The sequence below is a fragment of the Cyprinodon tularosa genome, unplaced genomic scaffold (genome assembly GCF_016077235.1).
Source record: "Cyprinodon tularosa strain WSP-4 unplaced genomic scaffold, ASM1607723v1 ctg158, whole genome shotgun sequence".
Taxonomy (NCBI): Eukaryota; Metazoa; Chordata; class Actinopteri; order Cyprinodontiformes; family Cyprinodontidae; genus Cyprinodon; species Cyprinodon tularosa.
This window is the reverse complement of record NW_024038416.1, coordinates 844266-856889: the sequence shown is the minus strand read 5'-3', so window position 1 is coordinate 856889 and position 12624 is coordinate 844266. Positions and strand designations below refer to the sequence as shown.

Below are 12624 nucleotides of genomic sequence, written 5' to 3'. Positions count from 1 at the left end.
CCACAGTCCAAAAACATGACTGTTACCCCTTGCTCACACTGGCTCCGGTGCGGTTACCGAGCCGACGGAGACCGCAACTCCCGCACACCCCCTCTCACACCGCCCTTTTGACTACGGTGCGGTGCGGCTCTGCGGCTCCGGCAACAGGTCAGGAGATTTAACAGAAGTTCACTTGAGTTCACGTAACTTCACGCGATAACACGGCCCAAATAAAGGATTTTTGCGAGAGCTTGTTGCGGAGGGCTCCGGCACGCCGCAAGGATAGCTTTCTTGCGGAATTTTCTGCAGCGCCGGAGTGTCTCGGTAACCGCAGCCGGACAGCTCAGCAGCCGGTGAGAGAGGTTTACGTCTTTTTAATGACTTGGAATCACTGCGGCGCCGCACCCACCGCACCGCAACGGTAAGACCGGAGTCGGTGTGAGCCTGGTTTCAGGTTAAGTGGCCTCTCTAAATTCTCCTTAGGTGTGTGTGTGAATGGTTGTATGTCCTGTCTGTCTCTGTGTTGCCCTGCAATGGACTGGCGACATGTCCAGGGTGTACCCCGCCTCTCGCCTGTAGACAGCTGGAGATAGGCACCAGCACCCCTCATGACCCCACTTGGGATAAAGCGTGTCAGAAGATGGATGGATGGTCTCACATTTTTGTCCTTTGTTCTCTGATACACTGTTTCTTTGCTGGCCATGTTAAGCCCTGCTGTGGCAAAGCACCCCCAAAACTTCCCTTATTGTACACACCATGTGACAATTTAACTTGAACAGTCTTTCTTTGATTGTCCGCTTACATTTTCATTTAAACTGTAGCAAAAGCCGTCAGTAGGTTTAATGATATATTTAGAGTAGTTGGAGACTTTTTTTTTTTTGTAGCACTTTACGGTCTGCTTTTGAGATTGACTTGGTTGTACAGCCAGACCTTGGCATGATGGCAGTTGTTTTAAAAGTCACAATTCCTATATTGGACTTAATAAAGTCAACTGGCCTGAACGTGTTTGTCAGTTAACAAAGTTTCCTGGTGATTTAAGCATTGCTACAATCTTCATTTCACCAGATCTTTGACCCTCTGTGAAATATGGTGAAGTTGTGCTAGAATCGCTTCCTTTGATCCCTTTCAATCTTACCATGGTTTCAGGAGATGGGTTAGGCTAGATAACTATGTGAAAGTAAGAGCAGTCAAATGGCCTTGAAAATACTTCATAACGAGCCCATAATCATGGAACCTGATGTTACCATTTTGTTTTTTTTTTTTTGATGGGGGTGTAACCCAGTTTATTCCTCTAGAAAACAACAAAATGATGGCTTGTATTTGAATGCTTTTGTTTTATTTTTGCAGAAAATGGAATGGGAGTATCCCATGAAGACACTGAACGCTCACATATTGTTGCAGGCACGTTCTTACAAGCATATGTTAATTCTGTGCCCCTGAGCGGGATTATTTATGATTGCCAGCTGTGTCACTTTAAACGTTTACTTGTGGTCAGACAAAATGTCTTTCTCATACCCATGATGTTGCTCAGCACTAGCAAGTAGTTTGGACTCATTTCTTTGTACATCGTTTTTAAATTAAACAAGAAAAATCTCTGTTTGCCTATGCAGTTTCCAAAAGGGAGATTTACGACTTTTCAGCTTCATAGCAGATTACTTCTTGTTGTTCTATGTAAACCCTTCAAATCAGTTTTAAAATGACAAGAGGAAAGAGGCTGGATTTGCACTTTGAAAGAAGGGATGAGCTTAAATCAAAGATGTGTTTTCTTTAAACAATCAAGGTCCCTCATTTCCCCCTGTGAGTTTTGCTGAATGCTTGTTCATTCACAGACTCAGCAGCTCTCCTCTGCAGTTCGCAGCCTCCTGCTTTCATATGTAGTTCACTGTGTCAAGCAGTGCTGAAATATTAACACAGCAGCAGCATGAGGGGAATCATGCTCACATTTAGCACAACATCATGCGCTCCCAGTGCTCTCTCCAGATGAGGACTCGCTGTGAATCATGATTTGTTTGGATGAAATTGCATGTATGTGTTAATATCACAGATATTTTAATAAAAAAAAAATATATAATAGTAAAATATTTGAATTGTTTTGTTGCTGAAAATCCCTTTCTTTTCATTTCTTTTGGGACAGTTGTTGCTTTCTGTTAGGAGATGATTGAGGGTCTGTGTGCAGAAGAAGGAAGGAAAAGTCGGGGGAAAAACAAACCATGATGAACATGACCCCATTTCCAGGATGTCATGAGCTACTTTCTGCTTGGCTAGATCATTAGAAGCGCAAACCCTTTTATAGAATAACTTAATAGAAAATATGTCCTGATCCAGTTTATGGTTTTAAATTGTAAGCAGATATACATTTTAGAATTATATGCTTTTTCCTGTAATACTTTTACTACCATTAAACTACTTTGTCTACCTTACATTTCCATAAAGACGGAAGATATGTTGCATTAAAATAATAAAGTCCCCACTTACTTGTAATATCCATTTTTTAAAAATAGTAATTTGATATTTAATGAACTCCTACGTATCCTAGGCATTTCTAATTAATTTACAGTGGTGTTGAAAATGTATTTCTTTTGGGGTTTTTTTTGTGAATTTTGAAGGCAAAAGGTTGTTAAAAAAAAAAATAAATAATACTAAAGGTAATTTGTAGTTTATTTTGATTAATATTTGAATGCATTTTGGCAAACTGACTGTTACAGATAGATTTGGAGTTATATGAGAACACGTTCTGAAGCACACTCTGAAAAGCTGGCAAGAAATCTCTTTCTCCTCTCTATATATTTATCAATGCTGTATACAGAATTAGATATCCAGCTCAACTGTGATATATTTTTTGGGGACAAGCTTTTAACAAAATTAGCACCTTATGTCTCACAGGAGGTCTACCAAATGTTTGCTACTATAACTTTGCTTCAGGCTTGTAAGAGGGTGGAGGATGCACAAATTACTTCATAATTTGTTTTGAGTAGTGGTTGATTTTTAATGAGCATATATGTGCAACAGACAAGTTGCATCACACAGCTTTTAACATAATATTCCGCAGCAAGGAAAATGGGCAATACAGACACACAGATGGTTATAGATTATGAAAAAGAACAAAAAAAAAGAAAGAAATTGAGAAAAACATCTGGGAAAGAAATATGACTGTCAGAAATAAAATCAAATAAGAAATAAAATGAAAAATCAATAGCTGATGTTCTTTGAAGTCACCAATTTCTTTGCAAATAACAATTTTTGGTCAGGTAGTAATGCTTACTGTAATTGTAGCATGCAATTTCTAGATAATTTCACTGTAGCATGTAATTGTAGATTATAAATCTTTAATGTGGGAAGTAAGGATTTAAGAGACATTGCACTTTAAAGCTCAGTTAAATTGGAGAAGCTGAACACATTTTGGACTGATTAGCATTGGTAGCATTGTTAGCAATTTTTTTTTGCACTGAAATGAAAGCTAACATTTAAATGGCAAGTTCAGATAGTGGACAGAAAAAAGAAATAGAAATAATAAAGAAACTTTCTGTCATTTTTTAAGCCTTGCTGTTACTGCTGAAGCACTCAGTGGCACATCTGAAATGTCTCTTTTTAACTCTGACCAGCTTCCTTCAGCTTCGCGGATTAACATTTTTTTGGATTCCTCATTAACAGTCCACAGGCTTTTCACTGAAAGGTCGTTCTTACAAGTGAATTATATCTTGGGGTTTTCCAAAACCTCATGATTCTGTTTTGCTGTTCCACTCCTTATATCTGTGTGCTTGGCAGAACAGGCAGTTTTGATCAAGTGCAGCTAATCCTTTGCAAAAAAAAAAATAACCCCCTGTTTGATGTCTTGGCCTGCAAGCTTAAAATCCTCCCATGTCCTGGTCTTGTTTTGGAAACACAGATTTCTGTTAAGATTGAGCTGGATATCTACCAGAACTTAGTTTCAGAGCCCTTAGTTTTGTACTTATTTTTTTGTCTGATCTAATAAAAAAATGTATGCTTTTAAAATGTTGGTTGCAGAATGAAGCATTATAAATGTATGTGATTCATTATGATTCTTTTTTTGTTGCACTGCGTTTCTCCCCCAGCTTGAACTAAATAAGCATTCAGCCATATTGCTGTTTGCCTGACCGTGGATCAGACGTTCCCTCTGGATATGAACCATTGCAATACGGTCTAAATCGTATATCTAACAATTACTCACACTTTACTCAAATTATTCGAGCTTTATATGGAAAATATGGAATGAATACATCAGCTCTAAATTACAAATATTAAAGAAGAGGAAAGAAATGTAAAATACAGTAGTGAGCAAGGAAGCGTCTCACTGAGTGAGACAGATGCACGCACACACACTGCGGCGGAGCTCAGCATTAGACTGTGCAGCATTGGAGCTCTCACAGCATCCTTCTCTCCCCCCATCATCCCTCACTCTCTGTGCTCTGCCTCACTCACTCTCTGTATCTCATCTGCTGACTGAGGTATTCCTTCATGCACACACTGGGGCAGCTCACAATTACAGCCTAAAGGGACTCCTCCGTTTTCTGAGTGCATAAATTTTAATCCTTTTGGACTCATCTGCCCGGAAACTGGCTTCCCTCCTTTATAAAAACAAAAGCAAAACTCTGCATCATGGACCAGCGTGCAGCAGGGGGAGATGAGGGAAACTGGCTCACCAGCGGGCTCTCCTGAATGATGCCAACTTGGATGTGGAGGAATGGGGTGCACCACCAGCGCTGTCGTTTTTGACGGGCTACGAACTGTCTTGGAAAGGAACTGCAGCGGCTACATCTGCAAGGAAGCTGCTGAGCCTCCAGGGCCATCTGAGGCTGAGAGGGCGCTGAGTCGGAGAGAGTCGCGCATCATACCAACACCTAGAATACTAAAGGTGTGTCTTCACTGGAAATAGTTGCATTTCTTAACTATCAAAACTCAGTTTTTAATGCATAAATAAAATGACTTAAATTAAAATATCACACATATGTTGACGTATGGTTGAAGTAGAAGCATTTTTTTTTCCAGAAAAATCCCATCCAATGTATTAGAACTGTTGAATTAAATGAAAAAGGTGAAAAACAAACAAAAAAAACATTTGAAAACGACTATCATAAAATGTCTGCTGCTTAAGTCAACAAAGTAGTACTGAAAAAAAAGACAATTTGAGTTCATGATTTGAAAGCAACTCATTAAAAGCATTTAGCTTTTTTCATAAAATAGTATCATATACTTAATTGATACAGCAAGGTTTTGTGGACATAAGTACAACAAGACAACATTTATGATGAAGCAACATATTTTAGGGTTTTACAGAACAAAACCCTGGATGGGAGTAAAAAGTACACCAATGCTGAGTTCAGTGTTTTTTTTTTTTTTTTGCTATCTATGCTGAAGCAAAAGCAGAAAATGCTTATAAGATTGCATATTTCCAAGCACTTATGCTATCACATTTTGCAGAGTTATGGCTGCAACATTCTGGTTTCCATGTGAGTAAGCATTCAGTAGTGAAGTGTGTGAAAAGTAGGGCAGTAAGATGGTTGAGCGTTGCCTCCTGTTAAGCGCTGCATGAGTTAAAGCCACTTGAAGGCTGGGATAGAAGTAGAGAGGTTGAGAGGGGGGGGACAGTAAGCTCTGTGTCTGCTGGAAATCAATCACTGCTCTTCATCCTGAAGCCGGCAGGCTTGGCGGCGGGGCTTCTGCTGCTCCGTACCAGCTTGTCTTTCCCCTCTTGTTTGTGTTGACTTAAAATGATAGTGCGTGTTTGCGTGCGTGGCGATGTCTTGTTCTCATCGGGTCCTCATCGGATTGAATGTAGAGTGCTGAATGTCAGTAGCCTGGATGATGGCAGGGAATTGGGTCAAGGACACGATGGCTTCCTTTGGACCAGCGAGGATCTTATCGTCCAGAAAGCAGGAGTTAATCCTCTATCAGTATTTACAGCCTTTGGCGTCGATAGCTGAATGTGTGCTGAGAATCTGCTGCAAGCAACATCAAAAGAAATTTAGAAAACAACTATTACTTGACTAAATCATAGATAATATTGCGGAAAAATATTTGTTCTCTCTTTGCATTTATCAGAATAAAAACTTGTATTGTCAATTCTTTTTTTAAACCCAGTTGTTCTGTCTCTGGATGCTGTAATATGGAGCATAGACATTACTTCAGAAGCTATGAGATCTTTCTCATAAACATAATCTACCCGTAATGACTGTATTTTTAATTGAAGAACTATAATGTACTCATGAGGAATGTACTTTAAAATATGAGATGCCAAATGAGAACAAGTTTACATGATTCTTGGTGAGGCGATAAGATTACAGGCTAGGTTTGCATGACATCAAGCAGAAAACATTTACAGATTACAGATTAGATGCTGTTTGCCCTCCACTAGAGTTTCCTGTTTATATTGTATTACAGTCGGAGTTCATATCTCTTTGTAAATATCCAGCTTCCATGATATCTCTGAACGTGTGGCATTTTTTAGTTTTTCACTGCCTGCATATAATAATTAAGGGGAATCTTGGTGTTAAGCAAGATCCTTGTCTGGGCAGAGATGTACTTTAAAGAAAACCCCCTTTCCCGACTCAAATAGATTATCTTCAATCTTTCATTTAAAATAGAGACGAGCACATTGGTGGATGTTTTGTCTAAACTGGTATGAATTTGGTCTGATTAAGAAATCCAGATAATTTGAAAATTAAAATCAAATTTTAAATTCAGGCTTCTTTGTGTTTTTTTCCAAATACTGTAGACTGTGCAAGAACATTTTTGTATATTACATACTCCACCAACACTATGTGTCCCACTATTCAGAATGCAACCTTTTAGAGTTCTACTTCACCCAGGGTGCCTATTTATAGTTTCGTTTTACTGCCTTATTGAAAAACTTCCAGAGCTTTAAAGCTAAATTTTTACCCGACATGCTGTCACTGCATAACTGCTTGTAAGTATTACAGCAATGACACAATAATGACATTTTTTTATCTGACGCCAAACCTAAAATAAATTTCTCTTATCTCACCCAAGTATGTCAGATGTTTTGAAAATTACACTAATATCTAATCATTTTATCTGACTGGGAAACTCATATAGGATTGAAATTTTATTCCCTAAATTCCGCCAGGACTTAAATAAGTATAAAACAGACAAGTGATGTCATGGCAAGAGTATTATAACAAGTCCTGACACATCGGAAGGCTGAACTTCACCCTCATATTCCCAATGTTATTATACTATTCAGAACAGGTGTGCATAAAAAATTGAAATAGTTTCTTGACGCTCTGTAATGTTCTCATCATTTAACACCTTTCACAGTGTTTTAGCATACATAAAAAAAAACTATGTGAAAGATCTTGCTTTCAGTTTCTTGTGGCTTTAAATAACTATGACTATTTTTTAAACACATTTGAAATTATTGTGTGAGCTGCTTTCATGGTTTTAGTTTCACATTGCCTTTTTGATAATAGGACTCTCATGGTATTCAAGTACCTTTGTCAATTAACAGAAAAGCTGGAAACGAAGAAATATAACTACATCTAAATAGCTGCACAATGCATGTCATTGTAGTCATAATAAGAATTGCAGCATCTGCATCCTTGATATCTGGTGGGCTCTTGAATGTCATGTGGCATGCATTTGCAGTCTGAATGTGTACATTATTTTTGTCCAGTGAGAAGGAAATTCTCACTGCTGTTTTATACTCATGCATTATATGAATCTCGGTGACCAAATGCTTGTGGAGATTAGCGGTAAAAAGTCATGTTACATAAAGGAAGAGTGGAGAAGTTTTGGGCTGGCTGTAGCTTTTGTCAGTGCATTGTTAAACAATTTTATTACGTTTGCATATTTGTCAAATATGCACGGCATAAAAGTTATGGTACACCACATTTCTTTTTATAATATAGAAAAAACATCTGCTGAATTTAGTAGAAGGGCTTAATGTACAAACATCCTATTTTTTTTTTTACAGTGAATCATCTTTGTGGTGTAACAGTATGTGCACAACAAGCTATTACATGTGCTTCTCTCAGCCTTTCTGCTCAGGTTAGTTGCTTAACTCTGGTGTTGGTTAGTTTTCTTCATCAATAAGTAGCACAGAACCAGAGAAAAACTTTTTTTCCCCCTAAGGTTCAATCTCTGACAACATTTAACTGTAGAAAAGGTATGGTGGAAACTTTTTGTTGTTGTAAATCTGCACACTTTCCAAATCTTGGTCGCAGTGATTGGCTCCATGCATAGTAAACAGAAATATTCAAGATTATTTCATAAAATACACAAGTTACTTGCAATAACACCTGGCGTAGTCCCACAAAAATTCACGTTTACATAAAGTATAAATGTAAAGGATCATAAGTTAAAAGCTACTTTTTATTCATGAGTCAGTAAAGTGTGGAAGATGAAGTTGTAAACAGGCTAGAGGATGGTGTGTCTTGGGGCAGCGTACAGTGGGATGGTGTGTTTACTTACATTCCACATTACACCCTGTTTTGCTCTGGCTCTAAGGTCCTGTTATGTAACCCAAAAGGTCAGCTATACTCCCATCCCACAGTTTGATCCCTGTGGATAATATCTTGCTAATACACAAGTTTAAGCATTTTGTTATTCAATTTTTCGAATTAATTAAGCACAAAAATAAACCAGAAGAAGTTCAAAATTAGCCGATTTTATATCTACGGTTTAAACATCCTTGCAGTTATGCGGTAATATCTTTACTGTAATAAATATACTGTGGTAATACGATGGTAAACGTGTGTTACAGACTCATTCAGTTATTGCACATGATGTGGCTTCATGGATTACAATTTATCTGCATCTCCTCCCTGTTTTTGTCACAAAAACCAACCAGTTATAATGAAACCAAAGCCAAGGAATACTCCACATTGCAGGAAAACACACAAAAAAAAACTCCTAAAGGATTAGACACCCTGTTGAGTAAGCCAATGAGTTGCATAAGTCCGAACTGACGTCTTAGTCTCTCATTAGCTCAACAATTGGTATGAATGAGAGGAAGTGCACTGGAAAATCAGTTTGATTACGCTTATATTTATTACCTTCAGTTCCTTTCCTCAGACAAAAGGGTAGAGCAAGTTGCCATTAAAGAACAAATCACTTACAGATGAAACCAAATATTTGAATAAACATAATAAAATATATATTTTTTCTCACTGTGACATGAAATCAGAAAAAACTTCCCCTTAAGCTAGAATGATCTAAATTATCTCCATTCACTAAATGATAGATCATGGTGAGAGAGCATTAGTACCTATTAAAAAGAAGTGTTTGCACTTTTGAGTGTATACCCTTTTTATTCATCAAAGAATCTTTGGGGCCTTTTTGGAGCATATAACAGTGGGAAGGTGGAGCAGCTTGCCCCCACCGTTGCTTTAAGCTCAACTTGGGCGTGAAAAGATAACATCCTCCCCTGCAGTGGCCCACTGGAGGAATCTGTAAGTCAGGCCCACTACTCACTTGGCTAGACGGGGGCTACTTGTGTTGGAATGCCCCTTGAGCAGTTGCATCAACAAGCAATGGGACCTGAAGGTGGACCCACTTTCAGACCTATTATCTTCTTTTATTATGACCGAGTGGAAGCAGAGCAAGGGTAAAATGTTAAGGGATTAATAATGCCACAGCCCTTGGTTCTTAGTATTAAAAGGCTGTAAATTTCATTTGTTGATTTCTATGATTGGGGATATAATAAACCTAAAAGTCCCATTTTCTTCTGGTTTGTTTCTCCTGATGGCACTCTCTGAATGATCAGGCTGTAATACTTGGGGATTTTCTTTTGTTTTTCGGTAAAAATGCAGGTGAACTGTTTATGGACAGATGTATGTATATCTATGTGGGTGAGAGGGTGTTTAACTCCCTCTGGCTGCACACATGAGTGTAGGAGGGGCCGTCTCCTCAGGCTGGGTGTGAGTCCACTGCCTCCAGTCAGACTTCTCTCAGCTGAGCTGGAGCTCCAGTCTGTGAGGAACTACAAACTTTTTTTCTTGACACAAAAAGGGATTTGTTTTCTTTAATGATATGTTCACAGAGACGCTTTTTTGCGTATTTAAGACAGGAATTTCTCATCAGAGCTGTTGACAATGCAAGGAAAAACTGGTAAAGCTCCAAAGAAGGAGCTGGTCATTGAGAGCCCACAGCAATACAAGAATCCTGCTGAAGTGGAAGTAGATTCAGTGCCACAGGTGGTGGTAAGTTATGCATATATATATATATATATAGAGAGAGAGAGATATATATCACATGTATACTGAGTATTTGCTTTAATTTATCAGCTTAACTCTTCTCTATATGCAATGCTAGTAAGATATAACAACAGTTATAAGGCAGGTGTCATGTGAGCATCTCATTCTTTCGATCTTTCTCATTACCCACAATGTTGCCAAGTCACATTTAAAATTTGCAACGCTAGCACCAGCTCACTGATATGCTGAACTTTCACCAACACTTTACTACCCGCATAGAAGGAAGCTCTGTGTTTATTTTTATAGATTGCATTGGGCTGTAAAAGATTTTATTTGGCTCAAAAGTCAAAGATGATGACAGTGATAATTTCCCTCCCAGAGATGAAGGTGTGCAGTGATTTGGGCTCCGCAGAGTCATTTGAGCAGTTCTTGGCTGATTGTATCGGCCAGTGGAGAGGCACTACACAGCACCATTGTTTCAGGCTGTAAGTGATGGGAGGAGTAGGAGCTTCAGATAAACAGCTGCTGGATGTTGGGAGCAAATGGAGGAGAGTTTGATATATTTTCCCCCCTCCTTTTTAATCTTCTTGACCCAGTTAAGAGTGCAAATTTTGAAAACCACCTGATGTTTTTTTTTTTTCTCCATATTTCTGGTCAAACTGTTCAGTCATATAAAGAATGTCTGTTACAGTCAATTTGTCTAATTGTAGTTGGCTTTTAGTCTGGATTTAAATAGGTCAATAAAGCATATTAATGTGCTCTGATCTAGACTTTTCTATTCTGATTTAGGCTGCACTTTTAGGGGTTTTGTCCTGCTAGAAGTAGGGTATTCAGGGGGATATCAAACACTGATGCCCAGTGTTTGATATCCCCCTCCAGATAGCTTGTGGCAACCTCGCCTTGTCATTAGCTTCTTTCAACATTAGTTTCCCTCTCCCTACTTTTCCAGAAAAGCAAGATTTGCAAAGTGCACATTTCCCTCTGCAGGTCTTTCAGAGTTACCATGGGCCTCTCTTGGATGCTACTTTGCATAATGCCTTGTTTGTTGCCTTCATGCATAGGCAGGTGGACAGCCATGTATTTGCAGGTTGCAGGTGTGCCGTAGTTTCTTTTTCGGGAGATGGATTTAACAGTGCTTAAAGAAATGTTTTAATTATTGGATAGGTAAAATAAAATTACTTTTAACTTCATATGAAAAACAAGTGCACAGAAGTATATTACTTTCCTTTTACTTCATGGTAATGCCTTACTTTGTGTTACGGCTATCATCAAATCCCTGTGAAACACCACAAAGATTTTGGTTAAAACATTAGAAAACCTTTTTCTTTAATACTTTGTTCTGTACTCCAATGTGTTGAAACACAAAAGCTGCAACATTTTGGGGGGTATTTTCTGCTGCAACCATATGGTATCTACCCCCGAAATACTCTGTTTGTTTAAATGAATGCCAGGAAGTTGAAACTATTCTACTCATGATGGTCAGGTCTTTTGGTTGAGAGATGACAAAGCTCCTTCAAATGCATGTCCATTGTCTTACTCAGTGCTGAGTTGACCACTTAGATCCACTGAGAAAAGAATTTGTGGTTCAACCCAGAATGAGCAAAACAAAAAGCAAAACAGAGCAGCTTCAGGTATGAATCACTGATAGGAAGAGGTTATTGTAACTATTACGGTGTCAAATCTTTCACTTTTAGAGACACTTGGTGTTGGGTTTTTAAGTCCTGCAGACTAAGGTTCAGTGGCTTATCGCTCTCATAGTTTGTCTTGGTGTCAGGGTGTGGAATGTGTAGACTTGTTGATACTTCATTCCTTTTCCTTTTTAGATAGGCCTGCCATAAAAATACCTTGTATATGGTGTTAGTAAAATCCCTGATTCTGTGGTATTAGTCAGGCTTTTTTCCTAAACATTTGCTTGGTTTAGAAAGCAAGGTATTGTGTAGCTGCTGTACCCAGAACACCTTGTCTGATTGTGTCAGTAGACTTATGGGGGATTTATAGGTGAGACACAGATCAGGCAACACCTTATCTTTTAGATACACGAGTTACCGGTTTTACACGCAGAAATCTCAGTATCCATCAGGTCACCTTCTCCCCATGTTGTTGCGTAACTGCAAAAAACCTTCTTAAAAGGAGAAACAATGTGAAACTCAGTGCATTTTAGGGCTGCATTCCTACCAACTTTTTCAGGTGTTGCACTATCTGAATAGATTGTGCGTGATCCATGCTGGACGGTAAAAAGACAGTTGCTTTGTATAGGAGACCCGGAGGTATTGTGGCTGTTCTGGTTCCTCCTGATTGCAGACCGTGCCTGTTCTGTCAGCTCTGTCACTTTTTTTCAATGCTGTCGATATCCATGACTCTTCCTCTGAGGTCATGCAAGAGGTTATCAGTTCCAGATGTGGAGGCGATGAGTGATCCGTGCTGTCACTCTGCCCTGAAGTGTGCTGAAGTGTCATTGTTCATTTTTCACTTT

The 12624-nt window shown here is 38.7% G+C and overlaps 1 protein-coding gene across 10 annotated transcripts in view; it reads left to right on the top strand.

The window, feature by feature from the left end:
• Nucleotides 1-12624, top strand: part of LOC119780259 (dedicator of cytokinesis protein 9-like) — a 107814-nt gene that overhangs the window by 25105 nt on the left and 70085 nt on the right. For 4 of the 10 annotated variants that reach the window (XM_038280237.1, XM_038280238.1, XM_038280232.1 and 1 more), the window contains exon 1: nucleotides 9904-10157. The exons of 4 other annotated variants lie outside the window; for them this stretch is intronic. In XM_038280237.1, coding sequence (XP_038136165.1) covers nucleotides 10050-10157 — 108 coding nt within the window. In that variant the 5' untranslated portion in view covers nucleotides 9904-10049. Of the gene's footprint in view, nucleotides 1-4599; nucleotides 4853-9903; nucleotides 10158-12624 lie in introns of those variants that run through there. 2 more of the 10 variants (XM_038280231.1, XM_038280230.1) reach the window with 2 other exon arrangements.